At 38.0% G+C, this 20,569-nt stretch overlaps 1 protein-coding gene across 3 annotated transcripts in view; it reads left to right on the top strand.

Moving 5' to 3' along the window:
• ISOC1 (isochorismatase domain containing 1) overlaps nt 1-20,281 on the top strand; it is a 34,919-nt gene extending 14,638 nt beyond the window's left edge. For all 3 annotated transcript variants that reach the window (XM_061150856.1, XM_061150855.1, XM_061150854.1), the window contains one exon: nt 3,314-20,281. In XM_061150856.1, the coding sequence (XP_061006839.1) occupies nt 3,314-3,460 (147 nt within the window). In that variant the 3' untranslated portion in view covers nt 3,461-20,281. The remainder of the gene's footprint in view (nt 1-3,313) is intronic.
• The last annotated feature ends 288 nt before the right edge of the window (nt 20,282-20,569 follow it).

Below are 20,569 nucleotides of genomic sequence, written 5' to 3'. Positions count from 1 at the left end.
TTCCATTCCTTTTTTAGGTCAGCTGATTAATTTTTTTATCAGCAGTGAAATAGTAATAGTCATTACGTGGGAGGATTTTTGTGAGGATTAAATGAAATAATGTATTGGTAGTACTTAGTGTCTGACACAATAAACACTCGAGTGTTAGCTGTTGCTTTTATTTTTACTGTAGCTCTTTATTTTCTTCATGTGCTCCTTCCGATCAGAAATATATAAGCATATATCAGCTTCTAAGACCCAAAAGGGTCTTAGTCTTGAGAAGTTCTGAGGAGGGAAGGAAAAAATATGGGCTGGGGTGGATTTCTGCCTGCAATGCAGAGGACATAGGAGGCGCAGGTTTGATTCCTAGGTCGGGAAGATCCCCTCGAGGAGGGCATGACAACCCACTCCAATATTCGGAGAAGCCTGGTGGCCTACAGTCCATAGGATCACAACATGACTGAAGCGACTGAGCTTGCACGGAACAGCCGGCATTGGTTGGGGTTACAGTGCTGAGGTCGGAGAGGAGAGAAGCGGGTCGAGAGGTGATGCGGGAAGATGTTCCACATTTCAGACTTTTCCGCTCAGTCTTAAGTTTCTATGGAGGCGTTTTAGTTAGTCCCTCAGTCCTTGGGACTGTTGTTCAGCTTCCTCTTTTCTTCTGTGACTATGAAAGTAAAACAGCGGTCTGGTCAGCTCCCCTTCTTCTCTTTCCCTTGAGAAACAACTACTCGAGATCAGTCCTGAGACTCCCCACCCTGCCTGTTCAGATTGTTAAACTAATAAGATTTATCGTTACCGTTATTAAAACTTCTCTGCCGGGATCTGTGGTGTGTGTTCTACTCCTCAAAATGTTTTGAGCACCTACCATATGTCAGGCATTTTTCTTTCAACTTATAACTGCAGGGTAAATGTGGGAGAAGACAGAATAAAACCCTCTCTTGAACTTGATGTTCTTGTACTTCTGGGAAGTTGTTAAGTGTTGTTTGGGAATTTAATGGGTTGAGTCTTTTTTTCTTTTTTCCTCCTCTGCCCTTTAGGAGACTGTCATGTATTTTTAGGTTTGTGGGTCAGAGTAACCTTTCTTTTCCTTTGGCCTAGTTGGACTGACTTTGTAAGTCTAAGGGAAGAACTCTGGAAGTCTATTAAGCCAAGTACCCATTTGCATTAAACAGCTGGAGTTTTAATCGTCCCTTTTTTAAGCCAGGCAATGAAGTGAGTTTGGGACCGGTGTCTTAGGTGCCCTCACAGCTCAAGGTGGTGGGTGGCAAGCTGCCTGTGTGTGGATCAAGTGCCCTGTTCTTTCTGCTCAGCCACCGTTTCCAGCTGGTGCTGGGCAGGCACCATGGGAAGATGTGTTAGCCTGATCTTAGCATTCTTAGCAAAGGCATGAGCCACGCCTTCCCCTAACACAGGTTCTTGGCTTGATTACTGTTTTTGGTTTTTTTTTTTTTGACCACACCTTGAGGCAGTGAAACGTGTGCCCCCAGCAGTGGAGGCATAGTCTTAACCGCTGGACCTCTGGGGAAGTCCTATGGCTTGGTTACTTTTGAATGTGCTCAATATTGGCCATGCTTTATTGTTGAAGTTAGGTAATTTTGTGTAGGTTTCTGTGTACTGAAATGTTTTTGTGTGTGTGCCTCTTGGTTTCCAGCTTGCCCCTGCCTTGGCCTCTTAGCATTCCTGAGAGCTGTTGGCTTAGGGTGGACGCGGTTCTGGTCAGCACAGCACTGTGAGAAGCTGAGTCTTTGCTGGGTCGTTGCATTTCTTTCTCAGACCTGGGAGGACTTTTCTGATCTTCCTGCCTCATGAAAGAACTAGGAAGATTACTGAGAACTGACCTTCGTTAGCACTTTGGAATACAGAAAGCAGTTCCACAGACATTGAAAGTATGATTCAGATTCAGGCTGACTCATTGAAAAGCCATTGATTCAACAGAACAGTAAGGAAGGCAGGCCAGCCAGGGAGAGAGCTGGGTTTAGGTGACTGAACGTTCGGGGCCCTGAGACACAACTCATCTTGTAGTTATTGCCCACCCTCCTGTCTGAAGCAACCACACAGTCCTTTGAGATTTCTAAGGCTTTTGACTTGACAGTCAGGAGTTTACTGAAAAGCAAGGAGGGGAAATTAGTCTCCAGAAGTCTTTAAAAAACTCAGAGATTAACTCATTGTCTGGTATTTGTCCCAATGTGAAGGACACTGGCAGCCTTGCTTATTTCTTCCTCTTCCCTCTGTGACTCTGCTGTTTTTTTAATTTCTCGAGACTTGTGATCAGCTTCTCCTCACACTCCTCCTTTCTGGTGGTTGAGACCTGAACTTGCTATCTGATAAGTGGGCTATGGCTTATACTCCCTTCTCGGTCCTTGGGGAGTAAAAGGAAGAGGCTGCCAGTGGGAAGGTTGGGCCTGTGGATCTACAGCCATTTGAGGGCGTTGGCTCCATTGAGATGTCCTGTTTATTCAAGTGATGCCCCTTACAACACGACACTGACTCATGTGTTTTTTTCTAACTTGCTTAGGAATTGTGTCTAAACACCTCCTCTTCTACGGCTCTTAGAGTGGGTGTTTCATGGGATGACAAACAGCTGGTCTCCTTTTCCCCTAGGGTTTCTGAGAAATATATCCAGGAAATGGATCTCTACTCTAGAATTCTCTTCCTGTCCCCCCTCCCACTCTTTTCTATGCTTTCTCTTCTTTGCCTTCCTTCCCTTTTCCCTCTTCATCCCTCCTGCACACACTCTCTCTGTTCCCTCCTTGGAACAATGTAGCAAGGATGTTCTTTGACCTGTCAGTGAAACTGTACAACCTTAAATTTTATACTCTTGTTTGTGATTCTGAAAAGCTGGTGATAGTGGCAAGGGTGGTGGTTCTGTTACCATTCAGGGGAATGTTCCTTAACCTCACATGAGGCTTTTCTGCCGCCGGTGTTTTATGTGTGGTATATAAGTAGGTATACAGTTTAAGAAAGGGTATACAGTTTAATGTCAGATATTTGGAGAGAGGGAAAAAGAATTTAAGAATCACTGTTTTACAGTCCTTCGCTGTGATCCCTTCTGTCTCCGGCACATCTAAGTCTTTATATTGGCTACCTCCTTGCTTTTTCTTATAATGTTAGTAATTGGGGCTAATATTAATAATATTGAGAATCATCCTCATGGGTTTCGGGTATGTCTGGTTTGAACTCTGTCCTCATCACTGAATTTGATAGTATGGCTGAGCACCATGGTTTTGATAGAGGCCACTAGCATGTCTCACTGTGCTTTTTGCTGTTTTAATATAGTGTTCATTCTCATGCTTATTTCTTGATTTGTGTTTATCTTTTCTTTTTCCTTAAGCGTCTTGCTCGAACTGGGATCATTGTGACTACAAGTGAGGCTGTTCTGCTACAGCTGGTGGCTGATAAAGACCATCCAAAATTCAAGGAAATTCAGAATCTAATTAAGGCGAGTGCCCCAGAGTCGGGTCTGCTTTCCAAAGTATAAGACGTGTGGAGACTGGTGTGCTACTCACTGTCACATGACAGGACTGTAAGCCCAGACAAGCTCTTGTCTCTCGTAGAATTAAAATGTTAAGTCACAAATTGGCTCCTTTTTTGCGCCTCTTAGTAAAACTTAACCAGTTAGACTGTTTGGGTACCAGCATTTAGTTACACATGTCAAAGGCTTCAGGTGCTGCTTAACTTCTTTTTATGTTAATGTGCTTTTATTTATTAAAAAAAAATTATAATGGAGGTGCCTGTTTTGTCTATACCGTATACACTGATCATACTTTCAAAAGTGCACACTCTTGTGAAGTTTTCCTTACTGTCACAAGGACTGAGATCTCCCAGTAACGGTTTGACTTTTGTATCATTGTAAGATGTATGTTATGATGTTAATGTGGATTCAGTGCTTTTACTTTACAGGTTGATTGAAGTAGGATTATTATATGAGAATTTGAAAACAGGACTCTGGATCTTGTTAACCCTTTCACTCACAATGCAGCCAAGTTATTTATTAAGTTGCATTGGTTTAACCAGACGAAGTCATGTTGGATAATTATAGATCTTTCTTAATTATGTTGATTTTCTTGTTCTGTTCACCATCACTAATTCTCTGTTAATGTTCTCTTTTTTAAATTGAATCTTTTACCTAGAAGGACTCATTGGGTTATTACTTGTATTTTTGATTTTGTAAACAGATGGAATGATAGTAATGTCATATCATTCATAGAGGGCTCTTTTAAGATCTTTGAAGTATTACTTTAGCTGAATAGCTTTATAACCATCTTGAATACATCTTCTAATATGCACAAGATTTAGCAAAAAGATAAAGACTGGATAAAATGTAGTTTTAAAACATCCATCTTCTTGTTTGATATTTTCTCCACATAACATCCAGTTACTGTTAATGCAAACAGTCTCAGTAATAATTTGGTAGTATTAATTTTGTAGTGATTACTGCCATTCAATAAATTTATTTTCATTTAATACTTATTATAGGGTTTTAAAACTTTTTTTTAATGTTATGTGAAACATGAAACATTTCTGTCTTTTATATTAAAGTAATTAAAGAAAATGTATTATGTGAATGAAATCATTTTGTCCCCCACAACATGGCTCTTTGATTATTATTCCAGGGATTTGAATATTTATTTAAAGGTATAAAATTTTTACATTTGTAATCTTTCAACTCATGGATATTTTCTGAAAAGGAAAATTCTTTGTCCATGGGAGTAACTGGATATTATTGAAGGGCCTTCTTAGTTATTTAAAAGCAGTAGAATTTTCTTTTTGTTTGTTTTAATCAATGTAACAAAAGCAATCTAGCATTCTTCTTATGGTTAAACTTAATTGTTTTTCTCAGCAAACTTGTGTGTCAAAAAGGAAGACTCAAAGATTTCTACATGTTTTAAAATAGTTTTTAGTAAATTTAACCTAGTGCTCCTCATGAATACAAGTCACCTGGGGATCTTGTTAAAATACTGACTCTGGTTCAACAGGTCTTACTTCTGTGCCTGACATTTTACATTTCCAAGAAAGAGCCGATTCCCATCAGCACTGCTCAAAAGGGACCATAGTTTATAAGTAGCAAGGATTTAACTGACATCACCTGTTTTCCTCCATGGAGCCCTGGCTCTTCGTTTCTCTTAGAACACCACCCCAGTGAAGCCTTTTCACAGCTGAAAACAATTCTGTGACCTTGCGTCAGTCTCCTATGGCTGTTTTAAATTACCACAAACTAAGGTTTAAAATAACACAAATAATAATAAAGTGGCATCTTCCAGGCCAGTAGGTGAGAAGTCTGAAATGGGTTTCACTGGGCTAAAACCCATCTTTCCCACTAGATTCTAAGCTCCTGAAAGCAGGACCTAGGCATTTATTCTATACTCATTCTGAAAGCTTATTTTGAGTACATCTAAATATTGTTCTATGTGCTAAAGATACAAAGATGCCCATAGAAGCTTAGAGTCTGGTACAAAATCAGATATATTATAACTTCTCAGTAAATGTGAATTGAATTATGTCAGAGCTTCAGGAATGTGAATACAGCATTAAAGTAATATTTAGAGTAATATAATTGTGAATTCTGCCTTCTTTGCTGATCATGCAAGCAAGGTGACAAAGCCTTATTATTGTAGGAAACCTGAATTAATTTTAATACATTAGTCTTTGAATTCGAAGTGTCTGCAATTTTGTAGGGTAACAGAATTCTTTTAACTGATGTAACTAAAGACCTTGAGCACATAAGCTAAAGAAGAGTCCAGTATATTGAATTGCAAGGAGGGTAGAAACAGGATCAAGACACATCATTTATTGAAATATATGGAGAAACTTTAAAACATGAAATAATATGTAAAATTGAAAACCAAAGTAACAACTTGTTTTAACCAGGAAACCAAATGCCCTATATTATCCACTTAATTACCATATTTCTCTAATTAGGAAGAATATTTTCTCTTTTGGTAGATACGACTCTAGATCTGGGTGAAAGTTTAAAGATCATGATCTTGCAGGTCCAGTTCAGCTGTAAAATTCTACAACCTGGACTTCCTTACTGTAGTTGATAATCTAAAGACTATCAGAAGGAAAGGGGGAGAACGACGGAGAGGCTGTGTTTTAGAGTTTGTAAAGCTGTGCACCATTTACAATGCTCAGAGCTCAAGGACCACTTCTCGTGCTGAGAGCTTTCCCTGCCTTTTCTTCAGTCTGGCCTTACTTCTTTCCTGATGGTTTTTAATTAATTCAGGAAAATGGCTGATAATGAGATACAATGTTTTCATTATATTCATCATCAAATAACTACAAGTTCATACTCTGACATCCTTAATGTCGCTTAATCCTCCATGGAGCATTATTTTCACTGTTTAAGGTGGCTCAGTGGTAAAGAATCCATTTGCCAATGCAAGAGATGCAAGTTTGATCCCTGGGTCGGGAAGATCCCCCAGAGTAGGAAATGGCAACTCATTCCAGTCTTTCTTGTTGGGAAATCCCATGGACAGAGGAGCCTCGGTCCATCGGTCACAGAGTCAGGCACGACTCAGCAACCAAACAACTCCTGATTAAAAATAACTGAAAAATCACCATAAGATACCACAATGAGATATATCAATTACTTTGATATGATGGGAATGGATTTATAAAATAATGGCAATTGGCTTTTAGAATTCCTATTGCTTTTATCTTTTAAGCCTAAATAGCAGACATCTTAACAAAAGTTGACTTTTAGAAGACATTAAAGTCCCAAATGATGTTCAAGTAAAATAACCTGTTAATTCCCACTGAAGAGATTATTATTGTCCTGATTTGCATGTTGTAGGAAACAGGATTTTGAACTGAACTCCAAGGCTCCCACTCTGGTTGTGCACACACCTTCTCCCTGACAGGTGAATACTAATTAATCTCTGTTCAGCTGCAAAGAGCTTGCTCAAGTAATTAAGGTTTCAAATCAGTTCACCTTAAGGTAGGGAGACTGCCTTTGTGTTCTTGATTGAATGAGGTGAGCTTGTAAAAGGGGTTGGACTGTTCCTGGCAAAAGCGATTCAGCATGTGAGAGGGATTCCAGTGGAGGGAGATTCTCTATTGGTGATTACAAAGTCGAGGACTGGGGAGCCCAGCAAGGAGACGGGGACCTCTGTTGTACAAGCACAAGGAACCCAGTTTAGCAAATAACCTGAGTGAATTTGCAAGCAGGTTTTCCCTCAGACCCCAAGTAAGCATGCAGGCAAGACCCCTAGCATCTTGATTTCTGCCTAGTGAGACTCAGCAGAGATGGCTGCCATGCTGTGCCAGGACTTCTATAGAACTGTGAGTTAATAAGCTTCTCTTGTTTTAAGCTAAATTAGGCATAATTCATTATCCAGCAGTAGAAAACTAATATACTTGTTTTTTTGTTGTTGTGTTTGATTTGCAATCATCTTTATATGAAGGAAAAAGAGGAAGGATCTAAGTGGGAATTTCAAGAGAATAAATATAAATCTCTACATTCCCATTAGCTTCTATTAGTTTGTTTCCAGAATAGTGGGGTGGGAAGGAAAGTGTATGTCCATTGTGTTAATTATATAGCATTTTCCATTGTATGGCTAGCTTTTTGTATTTTTCACTGCAGAAAATAGTCAACTTAGAGCATACCTGTCATATATGAGGCTTCATTTCTTGATATAATTGTTGGTTTCACAGTATATTTCACTACTCAACTGTAAAAGTCCCTTGGCTTCAGATTTGTTCATTGTTTTCGGAGCTGTTTTCTTGTTAAATTGTTCCTCCCACTTGAGACAGTAAATGGAAGAAATGAAAAGTAATGTGTCTCAGAACCTATGGTTAATACACAAATACTTATTCTTAATGTATTTTGGATACATGCGGCTTTGAATTGGGCTTCTGGAAAATGCATATTGTGCTTTCACAAAATAGCCTGTTTGGCAGCCCTAACTAAAAATGTGGAATGCTTTGTAAGTGTTGGAAATGTGGGGATTTTTCCAAGAAATTAAGACCTTGGAAAGAATACAGAAACATACAAAGAAGGCAGGTGTAAACTGTTAGCTGTTACTCAAATGTTAGCATCTTTTTGGTTATATCGTTTATATACAGTAAGTGGTTTTTTGCTTTTGGGGAATTTGGCAAAACTTAAATATTCTTTGTCCTATGAGGTCCATAATGGATTTCAACAATTCATTCCTGCAGATAGACAACATGGTTTAGATGTAACATTCTCTGTGTGTGTCTATCATATCTTTCTTTCCATATTAAAAAAGGTTGGACATGTTGGCAGGAGAGAGAAGAATGGAGGATTTCCTTTAAATATTGGAGAACACATTTAAAGCATAAAGGCATAAACACATGTATTTGTGTATTTACGTAATAGTATGTTGTATAATGGAAGCTTTGAAATGGCAGACCCAGCTTCATTCTTAATAGCTTTAACACTTGGGGCAAGTGTCTTATGTGTATGATGAAAAGATTGAATGGAACTACACCATGGGTAAGGGTCTTCATTCTATACTTCAGATTTTAAAGTGAATCACATTTAACATTTGAGCGTCCATCATACTAGGAAATGTGCCAGGTATCTATGTCTTCAATATCTGTTAACTCAGTCCTCGTTAACAACCCAATGATGTAATTGAAGAACTAACTAAATAAGTAACTTGCCCAAGGTCATCCAATTTGTTTAGAAGTGAGAAGGCTGAGACTTTAAAATGCAGATTTTAGCCTGGAATTTAGAAACTGATGCAAGTGTCATAACTACTACGCTGTATTCCCTCTTGCTGTCTTGAGAGCCAGGTATCATGCTAGGGAAGCCTCTCTGAGCAAGTCATGGTGGTGCAGAAAGCACAGGTGCCAAATGGGAATTCTTTACTCCCAAGTTGTTGATGTTGTTTTAATATATATAGGCAACTTTATCTATGCTCTTTGCTATGAATAGTTTTTGTTGAAGACTAAATATTTTAAAATATTTACTTCTTTAGAGAGTTCATTGAGAAAGAGAGTTCCGTTATATGCCAGCCATCTTGCTCTCTTTAATCTTCCTTTAAATATTAACTAAATTGATTTAGCTGTGCATTCAAAAAAGTAATTTCTTAGAAATTTTGTCAACTCATCCAACCTCTGTATTCAGATTTTCCAGAGATAAATAGAAGCTTAATAATCTGTGGTGAATATTACTTTGACATACTATTTTCTGCATATTTTACTTACAAAATGACTGTACTTAGCTAAAACTAAATCTGCCTCATAAATACCTGAGTATTTTAGTTAGCTTTGACAAAAAAGTCTAGGGCCAAAATTAGCATAAAAACTTTTGAGGAATGGGAATGCATATATACTGTCACCCTTATTTTCTTTGTATATTGACCAATCTCAGATGTTCTGAATAAATCTAATTAAATCATTTGCTATAATAACTGTAAACTTGAATTTTCAAGCTAAAATTAGTGTCAGGCTTGGGATTTGATTGTGTACTTCTTAAAAGCTAGTAAATAAGAGTGCTCCTATTTCATTTATGCTGGCAGAAGACACGGCATTCCTGGCTCAGAGACAGAGCAGTGTGATCAGTAGCATCCTTGCTTTGGTTCTCTTTGCACATAAGTCCCCTGAGGTGATGCAGGAGGTGCCAGATGAATTCCATGCACTCAGGGGATTTACGCTGAACTTTTATAGCAGACAGTAAGCAAGCCTGCTTTTTGTCCAAAAAGAGCTGTTAAACTTCATTACTCGAGGTCACTGGCTGCACAAACAAGGCTGAGAAGTGGTCTGGGTGCCTTGAAGCTGTGGCATGACCAGCCAGACCCGGAGGAGTACAAGCACTCCAAAGAGGGCGTACCTCCCAGCAGACAGTGTGATGGACTTAATGGAGAGGGTGGTGGGATAGGACTCTGGTCCTTGTCTTTGCTCTCTGTGGCAGCCTTCCACAAGCCTTTCTGAGACAACTCTAGGTTCTCATGTATAGAAATGAAGTTGGATGAGATAACCAAAAACACCTACCCTTTCATCTAGATACTATTGTTATACTTTCTTGGAAACTTTCATCTAAAGGAAGACTGACCAGGTTGCCTAAGGCTAAAAAAGGAGCCTCAGAAGTTTTACAAATACAAGCCACAGAAACACAGTATGGTTGATTGCCCTCAAGTGTTAAATGGATTCTTAGGAGAGAAGATGAATCATTGTATTGGTTCAGTCAAGGATGCCCTTTACAATTTTAAAGGACACATCTTAGAAAATGCAAACGCAATTATAAAGGTATGACCAATAAATGTTAACCTCGTTTTCTTTTTCTCTGACAAACATAAAAGAGAAATCCAGTGATTGTGATGAGGCATAAAGGCATTCATTTAAAAAAAAAATTATCATCTTTATGGGATGTCTGGACCAGCTTAGAGACTTTAGATTGAATGCATTGGTTGAGAATTTTTTTTTTAAAGAACAAATGAACGAGAGCTTGTCGCTCAGTTTTGTGAAACACTTCATAGATTTCTATTTTAGATATTGGAGTAGATTCTGTGAATTCACAAATTTTGATGAAGAGTATTAAGATCAGTTTGGATGGTTGAAACTTCTCAAAAATAGGTTAAGCATCTACTCTTGACCCCTTGAAAAATTCTGCTCTATTGGAAGAACTCCTAAATTTGTAAGTGATTGTTGGGATGATGTTAAATGATTTGAATCCACCTTAACTTGCAAAATAGTTCTGGAAAAATTAATCATGGAATCACTATTAAAATGTAAATTGTACACAAAACTCTACAATTGAGTTTTTGGCTACTTGGAATGTGGAAAGATGTTCCGGTGCATAGGGTTTGTTTATATTAACATCCTCTGGCGAAAGCTTTTCTGTCATTTATTGACCAGCCAAATAGGTTTTGAAGTATTTTAACACATAAGAAATAGAATGCAAGCAAACCATGGCCACCAAGAGTTTTCTGGAGTGAGTACATATGGGTTTATTTTATTTGTTCTTTCGGTACAGTTTTATTGAATACCTACCCTGTGAAAGCCTCCCTGTGGGGGAATGTCCTGAGAAGAGAGAGCTGTTGTTCTGAAGGAATGCAGTCTAGTGAGAGACTAAACAGGCCACACAGGGTGGTTAGTACAAAGATGAAGTCCTGAACACAATTAGGGAATGCTGGAAGACTAATTCTTCCCAGATGGGCTAAGTCTTTTTAAGTCCAGAGCCTTGAGCCTTTTTATTTTCATTCTTTGTGGTACAATTTGTTGCTTTGGCTTTGGGTTGGTTGGTTTGGTTTAATAGATATAATTGTTGCTGAGTCACCAAGTCGTGTCCGACTCTTTGCAACCCCATGGACTGTAGCCTGCCAGGCCCCTCTGTCCATGGGATTTCCCAGGCAAGAATACTGGAGTGGGTTACCATGTCCTTCTCCAGGGGGTCTTCCTGGACTAGGGATCAAACCCGTGTCTCCTGCATTGGCTCTTTACCACTGAGCCACCAGGGAAGTCCAATAGATATAATTGCATTGTAGTATGTCATGATATATACTACGGTTTGGTTTAATTGTAACATTTTCTGGCCTTTAACAAGTTAGGGCATTTTACTCCAAGCTTCATTGTCTCTTGAAGGAGCTTAGTCTAGTTGCCTAAAAAGAGCTGCCCAACTTGCAGTGGGCATGCCCAGCACCTGTGAAGGGCATAGGTACAAAATGGGTGGGAATAGCAGCTTGAAAAGTGAAGTAACAGTCACGCAGTCATGTCCAACTCTTTGGGACTCCATGGACTATACAGTCATGGAATTCTCCAGGCCAGCATACTGGAGTGGGTAGCCTTTCCCTTTTCTGAGGGGGGGGGGGCGTCTATCCCAACATCAGGGATCGAACCCAGGTCTCCTGCATTGCGGGTGGATTCTTTACCAATTGAGCTACCAGGGAAGCCCCATAAAAGCCACGTAGTTGGCTAGATGCTGTGACTTAACTAATACCCATACCCTTGTCAGGTTATTCCTATTATCCTTACACTGACAGGTTAAGAATCTGCAACTGGGAGGTAGAATGAATGAACCCTGTTTTAATGGGCTCTCCCACTAACTCTGTGGCTCTGAATATTCCTAAATACCAGCCATGGGGAAGGACAGCTCACAATACACCAGCACAACTGAGTAGGCCAATGACTTATTTTATGTGTTGATTAAAGACAGCTCTGCTGGGGTGTTGCTAGTTGTGCCAGGTGACCTAGAGTCAGTGCAGTAGGCATTTCGTAACCCAGAGTGCTCAGACCTGATTGCCCATGGGATGAGGCAGGCAATACAAGTAAATGAAATGGGACAGGTAGGCCTGGTACATGTGCAACCAAGTTTGAGAACCAAGTGCTCTAAGACTTTGCTGCTCAGTGAGCCCCTCAAATCATCACCATCATACGTATGGGAAATAGAGGCTTTCAAGTCTCATGCTGGTACTACCAGAACATAATCTGTGATTTACCAGAATTCCCAGGTGGTTCTATGCAGGCTAAAGTTAGAGGAGCATTGCCTCATAGTCAGATGACAGGTTGAACTTCACTCTAAAGCCTTAAGGACAGGGGTTCTTAAATCACAGCTCCACATTAAAATCATCAGGGAGTTTAAAAAGATGCTGATATTCAGGCCTGTCATTGGAAATTCTGATTTAACTGATCTCTGATTAAAATCCTAGAATCAGTATTTTAAAAAAATTGTCCCAAAGTGAATCTAATATGCTGCCAGACTGGGGTGAAAATAACTCCTGTCATTCAGTTTGTTTTTAATTTTGAAATTCTAGGAAACTGTCTTCACCCAATACATCTTTCTTGTATGGAGTCATCTGATGGTAATATTGAAGAAGGAAGTGGGATAATTTTGCCTGCTTCCAAAAGTGTTAGCTATTATAACTAGGTCTGATTCTGATTATTGATATTAAGCTGCCACTCTTGGTAAAGAATCCACCTGCAATGCAGGAGACTCAAGAGATGTGGGTTTGATCTCTGGGTTGGAAGATTCTCTAGAAGAGGAAATAACAACTCACTCCAGTATTCTTAGGCTGGGAAATCCCACGGACAGAGGAGCTTGGTGAACTATAGTCCGTGGGGTCATGCAGAATTGGCCATGATTGAGCATCTGAACATGCATGAATGCTTGAAGATGGACTTAAGAATTAGTCTGCCCTAGTTGGTAAACAGGCAGCTCTTCACTTTGGTTATCAGTCTACACAGCAAAGTCATCTGGGGACCTTGCATCTACATTTACTGTACTTTCACAGAGCTCAGAATTCTGATGGGGAAGGGTATGTGTTTTTAGTCAGAGGCCCACAGTAAGCAACTGGAATGGATCAACCAACCAGGTGTCTTACCTGTTAGGACTTAGAGGTCACCTGGAATAAATCAAATTTTGTCACTTAGTCCTGTGAACTCCAGTTTTTTTAGTGTCTAAAAAAAATTTTTTTTTTTTTTTTTTACTTATGAGAACCTTATATAATGTTTATAAAGTACTTAGTACAGTCTCAACTCTGAATAGTCTAATCTGAAAGTCTAATCTGAACCTTCTGAAAGTCTGATCTGACAGGACAGGTCTGATGAAAGATACCCACCTCAAGTGGTGTATAATATCAAAGACCTTGTCTCCAATTTCTATTACTTGTACTCAAATTATGGTGTTTCCACCCCTCACCCCCCTTAATGAACTAGTTGCATGCCTTCCAGTCAAAAAATAGAAAAGTAGCTACCTTTTCTTATGCAGATGACAAGGCTTATCACAAAGAACCAGAAGTACTCCAATAAGCCAAATGATGTTCTGTGAAAATTAAGGGTTTTTTTGTTTTGTTTTGTTTTTTTTACCTCCCTGGGAAAAGTAGGCAATTGAATTGAGCAGTTCAGTTTATTTGGCCTTGTGGGGCAGGCTGGCTGGCAAATTCAGGTGGGTGGTCCTACAATCACCTGTACTTTAAGATCCACACTAAGGTTCTGTCAGCAGCAACAGGTCACACCTGTTACTCAAGTTTAACTGGCTAGTTTGTTATGTGCTAAGTGGTTTTCAATCTTTCTAGCACAATGCAAGTAAAAACTAACATTTCTGAAGTACTTCAGGGTAAACCAATAAAATCAGTCCAGGAGAGGCAACAGACTGAAATGCTTGACTGCTCGGAGGGCTGAAAACATCTATGCCTCAGGGCATGCACTCTTAGAGCCTCGTCAGCGAACACCTGCATTGGAAGCTGTATGGCGCCCCCTTGGGGTACGATGTGGGAATAAGGCTCCTAACACGGCTTTGTCCAGAGCTGCTCATCTCTTCGTTTATTAATCTTCCATGTAAGTCTTCATTTACAGAAAAGTGAAGCTCCTGCTCTTGTGGGGCTTAAATTATGATGGTATCCCAGCTTTCATTTTATAAAAATGGATCATGTTATCTAGATACCATTTGAAGAAAATGGTAATTGCTCAAGTGAAAGGAGATCCAGCATTTTCAGCATTCCTTTTGGAATCTGTTTTAATAACAGGTTTCTATTTTCCCCCTGGCTCTCTGTTCTGTTCTTGTTTGTGGAAAGGCATGTATTTTTTATGTGATTATTATAAACCTAGATGGTGAAATACACTGAGAAATAGTGAATGCTTAATTAGAAATTAAAGAAGTTTTCAGTACATGCAACCTTAGAAATGAACTCATCCAATTTCCTTTAGGGATGAGATACTGAAATGCAGACTCATCTCCTCCCCAGTGATCTGTTCAGTGGGCTTTCATGTCTTCCTAACAAGGCCAGATCAAGGCTGTTGATTTTCCCTCCGAGTTTTGAGGGGATGTTGTTTATTTGGTAACCAAAGCTCAAAGACCTGGTGGACTCACATACAGATAAGCTGATCGGAGGTATGAAAAATGAGGGCTCATTACAGTTTTAGCAAAATGCAAATTTGTAAATCAGAAAACCATTTTTAATTGGTGTGCCTACTCTGTTTAGCAATAAGAAGTGTAAAGTATTTGATACAAATTCCTGAGAGGATTTTACACTACTTATCTGTATTCTGTATAAATGCATAATTGGAATATTTGGATTCTGTGCTTCCCTCTGCCCTGTGGAAACTGAGGCTAGGCTGAGGCAGTCATGGGGAGGGGGTGTGGGGAGAGGACATGAGTGACTTCAGAGCTCTGCTGAGAGTTTTGCGGACCAAATTGTTGGTATTTGGTGGTTCTTTCTCATCTTTTTACTTCCCTTTATTATAAATAGTCAAAAGTCTGACTAAAATAGGGCTAGCAGAGCTCATTTTTCTTTCTCCTGTTTGTGTTCTGTCTCTAGCCATCCTCCTCTCTGCAGATTTAACTTTTCAACATTGATTTGTATGAATGTGTATGTTCTACATGGCAGAAGGATTCTGAATTATCAAAGAGATAATTTGAAATTACCGTACCTTAAGACTCTTGTCTATTCATGAGGGAATTTCTAATTCATCTAAGAATTCAAAAGTGAGACTTATCCATAATTCCTGCTAGTTTAAGTTTAGCCATTCAGAAATGCTCCTTTATAAAAAGATTGAATTAGATACCACATCAGTTTAGGGAATGCTAGGAAACAGTAAATTTAATCAGATAAAAACTTTGGGCAAAGGCATGATACAGTGGTGCATTTCTTCCCAGTGTTTTCTAGTGATTTCTTTGAGCTCAGATTATTAAAAACCAACTTTATATGAAATTTAGGAGTAATATTCTGAGACAATTGTGCAAATTTTATAACAAATTATTCACTTATATGCATTATTTCACCAAAATATTAATATTAAAACCAAACTGAATTTTCAGGATTCTGAATTGGACCTTTTTCTAGGTCATTTTCAAAGCAACACAGAGATAATTCTTTTGTACTTTAAAAAGAAAACTGAACTGAATTCAGTTGCATTCTCATGATAGCCAATTTTACTGTCATTCCTAAAACAAGGACAGACCAGGGTAGCTGCTAATTTCAGGGAAATGTAAGGTTATACTTATAACCTCTAATTACACTGTTTGTGATCTCTCAAGGAAACATACTTGGAAGTTAAAAGACAAAGTAGTGTGGGCTTACATGGAAAGGTCATCCATTGTGTCAAAGTCAGAGGCTGAGAATATCCATCAATAAGGGAAATTCGAAAAAAATGCCCACTAAGGCCAGAGGATGAATGACTATTTTCGAAGCTTACCTCATTCAATCTTAAGGAAGAGAGAATGATGATAAGATTATTTAAGGACCACATTGTTAAAAGTATTCCAAATATGCATGCTTATCACTTGTGCTTCTCATAATTTAGAAGTTACAGCATAACTTTATTCATTTATTCAAGTTTGATATCATAAGTCAGGTCACATTTTCCAAACTAAAGACCACTTCACCAAATTGAATTCTAATGACCCTCTGTACCTAATGAGCAGATAGGCATGTTTGATTAAGCTTATCTCAGCATTGATAAAAATCATAAAATACCAAAAAATGTGACCACAAAATAAGTGAAATCTTATGTTGGACAGAACTCTGTAGTATTAAAAAGCAAACATCAGCTTGGGAAAATTCTGCAACATATACTTGAAAAGAACTTATACTTTTTAATGTAAAGACTTGTTAGCAGTTGTTTAAACTGGCAGCTCTTTCTTTAATATTAGGAATATGGGCAAATAGGAAATTGCCAGGTGTTTACCAAAAAAGAATGCAAATTATCACAGCATGAAAAATCACCATAAAAAAGTAAGTGAAAATAGGAAGTAATTTTTGTGCACAGTACTTGGAAAAGCAAGCACACACACAGACAATCTGGTACAGCTTGGTATATAATCAGCAAAAATTATATACAATTACATACAAATTACATAATTACATACAAAAGTTACATACAGTTACATTTTCAGAGGGTAGATGGTAAATTTAAAAATATATGTATAGACATATTCTTTAAATTCTAGTAAGTTCTAGGGAGTGAAACAGTAAGGGATACATAAATAAATGGGTATTTGTTGCTTATGGGAAAAGAGACTTAGATGGATATTTGTGAAAATATCAATAGTTACCATTTTCTTTTCAACCATATTAAATACCAAATAGCCAATTTGAGTGCCAGAACCTACTCAAAGAACTGTATATATATAGCAAAGACTGAAGCAAAATTTCCTGCTTCTAGAGCTTACATTCTAGTTGAGGCTATTTAATATATTTAGTTTTTATAGTTAGTTTTTTAGTTTTATAGTTTTTACAAAATATATTTTGTTTATATACTTCTCCAGGCTTCTCCAGTGAATGTACTTTATCAGAAATATAGGTTACCTAATTTATTCTAGTTAAAAAGGTGAACGTTTGTTCTTTTTAAGTATCTTAGTAGGTTCATATACTTTGACTAGTTTTCTGCTGTCTTAAGTGTTTTGAGATGTTGTATATTGAATTGGGCCACAGAGGCCTTAGCTGAATATAAGACTGTATGAATATATATTAACTTTATTACCAACCATCATTGTCAAGCTTATACTAGACTTTCTAGACATCATTTTCCCGAACTTCTTCTGACAATGAAGAGTTTTGAGAATTTCAAGAATGAGAAAACAAATGAAGAAGCTATGGAGATGTTTTTTTCACCACTGATGCCCCTGGATCATTGCATAGTCCCGAGTTGTATCTAACCTTGTTGCCATTTTCAGTATACCCTATATCTTAGCTATAGTGGGGAGGAAGAAATGGGATTATCCAGGAACAGGTGATCCTTCCTAAGTATCTTTTAAAACTGAGTGGTAGCTCTTAATCTCTTTGTACATCAGAATGACCTGGGGAGCTTAATGTAAATCATATTTTCAGACCCCTGACCAAGGAATTGTGATCTGGTAAGTCTGGGATGGGGCCAGGCCTTCGTTTTTTGTTTTTTGTTTTTTTTATCAAGTTGTCTCCAGTGGTTCTGATGGCAGTAGCCACATACAGGGAAACACAGAGTAAGTGCCAGGGAGCTTGAAGCTTATGTCCCAGTAAGGCTATTGAATTGTCTCCAAAGAAACTTTGCCTCTTAGCCTAACTCTCTGCTATCCCATTACTGTAGTAGAAGTAGCAGTAGAAGGCATTCTAAGTCTTCTGCACAATTTTATGCTGGACATTTCTTGAAGGTCTACCTGCAGGGGGTTGTTTCTGTTTTTTCCCGAATCTAATTCAGACTGAATCGAAATGGCAAGGTCACCTTCAGCATCGACAGTTGTGTTCTTTGCAGGACTTCCTAGTTACGTCTTTGTCAAATCAAACTTGAGCTCTCCATGCTCAAGGGGAAACATCTTCCAGACTTAGTAGGCTTCCAAATACCTTTGTTTGACAAATACTAACCTGAGGGACCATTATATTATTTCTCTAAAAATGTCTTTCAATTGGAAGTATTACTGCAAAAGAGAATTTTTGGCTTTTCAGTAACAGGGAAAATTTTCTTTGTATTCTGCATCAAGAAGAATACACAAAAATTAAAATTTCTCAGTGTGGAAAGATTCCTAAATATATATATGCAAATGATCTTTAGTTGACAATTTAAAATATGTATCTAAAATCTCCTTAAGTGGTGACACTTAAAGCATGAAAGTGAAAAAGTGAAAGTGGCTCAGTCGTGTCCAACTCTTTGCGACCCTATGGACTATACAGTCCATGGAATTCTCCAGGCCAGGATACTAGAGTGGGTAGCCTTTCCCTTCTCCAGGGGATCTTCACAACCCAGGGATGGAACCCAGGTCTCCCACATTGCAGGCGGATTTTTTACCAGCTGAACCTAAAGGGAAGCCCAAGAATACTGGAGTGGGTAGCCTATCTCTTTTCCAGCGGATCTTCCCGACCCAGAATCGGACCACACAGTCATGACCTGACTTGGGATTAAATTGTGAAGTAGACTCAAATTGTGAGTGGTCCCTCACCTCTGCTCCCTGACTCCTCTGTTTAGGGACTTGTCATATTTACTGTCCTCTGGTACTAGGGCCACCAAGTGCTCGGTGATATGCTCTCAAATTTACCTTTCTTAGCTGCTGACATTAAGTTCTCAGATAGAAGTAGATGTTCTACTTCCTCCTGGGAGGTTAGCACAGAACTTTTCATCCACTAAATGCAATTCAGGAAGGATGTTAAATATTAGCAGGAGTTCATCTGTCAGGGCGTAAGAAGTTTGCCCAGAAATCAGAATCCTGATAGTTTTCTTTTGCCCTGTGAAAGCACCTTGACCTTAGATGTTACTTATTAGTATTTTGTTAATCTGTTAGTTATAAAAATACCATCCTAATCATAGATGCTAAAATGTGTCTCTGAGTAAATGTTTGTGCTGTTTTCCCTTAAGAGTTTCTTAAAGCAAATTAAACAGATGAATATGAATTTATAAATTGATGAGTAAATAATATGTGTGCATATATTTATGTGTGTGTGTATATATATATATATATATATATATATATATATATATATATATATATATCTCCCCATATTTCCTGTAATTTGCTATAAAAATAGAGGTTACATCCAAGTAGTGGGTTTTGCATGGACTGTTTAAATTATTGTGCCAAATTGTGTTTATTGTCTGTGTCATGGAGACACAGGACAGTGGAGACATACGTTATCATGTTGAAAAAATGTGCTGGGGTCAAAAAGCAAGAAAACATCTGTACTCGCTAATGAAACACTAGAGATTGGTTTTGTAAACTCATCACAGATTGATGTACTTTGTATTTCTTATTCCTCAAAGAGTTTTGTTTGTTTTATTATGAAGTTTTATTGATGAAAGAGCATTTTAAATATGTTTTTAATTCAGAGCTTAGCAGGTTGCTTGGCCCACTGGATTAAATTCTGCCTTTGGCAGGCTATGTGAGACTAAGACACTCATTTCACTCAGCCTCACACATTTATCAAATAAGTTTACCCAGCTTGCAGTTGTTCAACATAAGATTCCATCGTTGATAGAAAAGTTACATTGTTGAATGTAGCTCCCTCTTTTATAGATGATGAATCTGAGGCCCAGATGGGTAGATGATTTGCCTTAAATGGGATCAAAACTATGTCACTGATTCTCATCCCAGATCTTAACTGTATGCTTTAACTATAGCCCTTGCATTTTTACAGAGTGTAACACATGTCTAATTGTTCTAAGCTCACATTTTATCCCCTCAATAACTGTGCATGAATTGAATTTAATAATATCCTCCTTGACAGATGTGAAAACTAAGGGTTTGAGAAGTTAATTGAATTAGCTAAGGACATAAGTTTTGTTTGAGTAGAAACACTTTCCTTTTTACTCTTGATGTTTTTCTCTTGTTGAATGGCAATGTTCCTGAGTCTCTAACCTGAACTGCTGTAAAGATTGCCTTTATTGGAAATGTTCATCCTTTAAAAATAAAGTGAACTTCCGTCTTGTCCTGAAATTTGAGAATTGTTTAATTAAAGCCAGTCATCTAGATGAAAACAATTAGATACAAACACAAATATTTCCACTATTTAACAAGTACTTAAAATTAATAGGATTTACCACTCTGGAATTTTTTTTTTTTTTTTTTTACCTGACATCTTAATGTTGGGAATATAGTCTCAAATTGACAGTCAGTGTGATGTGTGGGTCTTTTTTTTTTTTTTTACAAATCTGATCAGTTGATGTAATTTTTAAACTTAAAATAGATTGCTTGAAAGAATGAAATGGAAAGTATTCAAATTAT

Source organism: Dama dama, chromosome 9 (genome assembly GCF_033118175.1).
Source record: "Dama dama isolate Ldn47 chromosome 9, ASM3311817v1, whole genome shotgun sequence".
NCBI classification, from domain to species: Eukaryota; Metazoa; Chordata; class Mammalia; order Artiodactyla; family Cervidae; genus Dama; species Dama dama.
The sequence above is the reverse complement of the archived record's forward strand: the minus strand, read 5'-3'. Positions and strand labels throughout refer to the sequence as shown.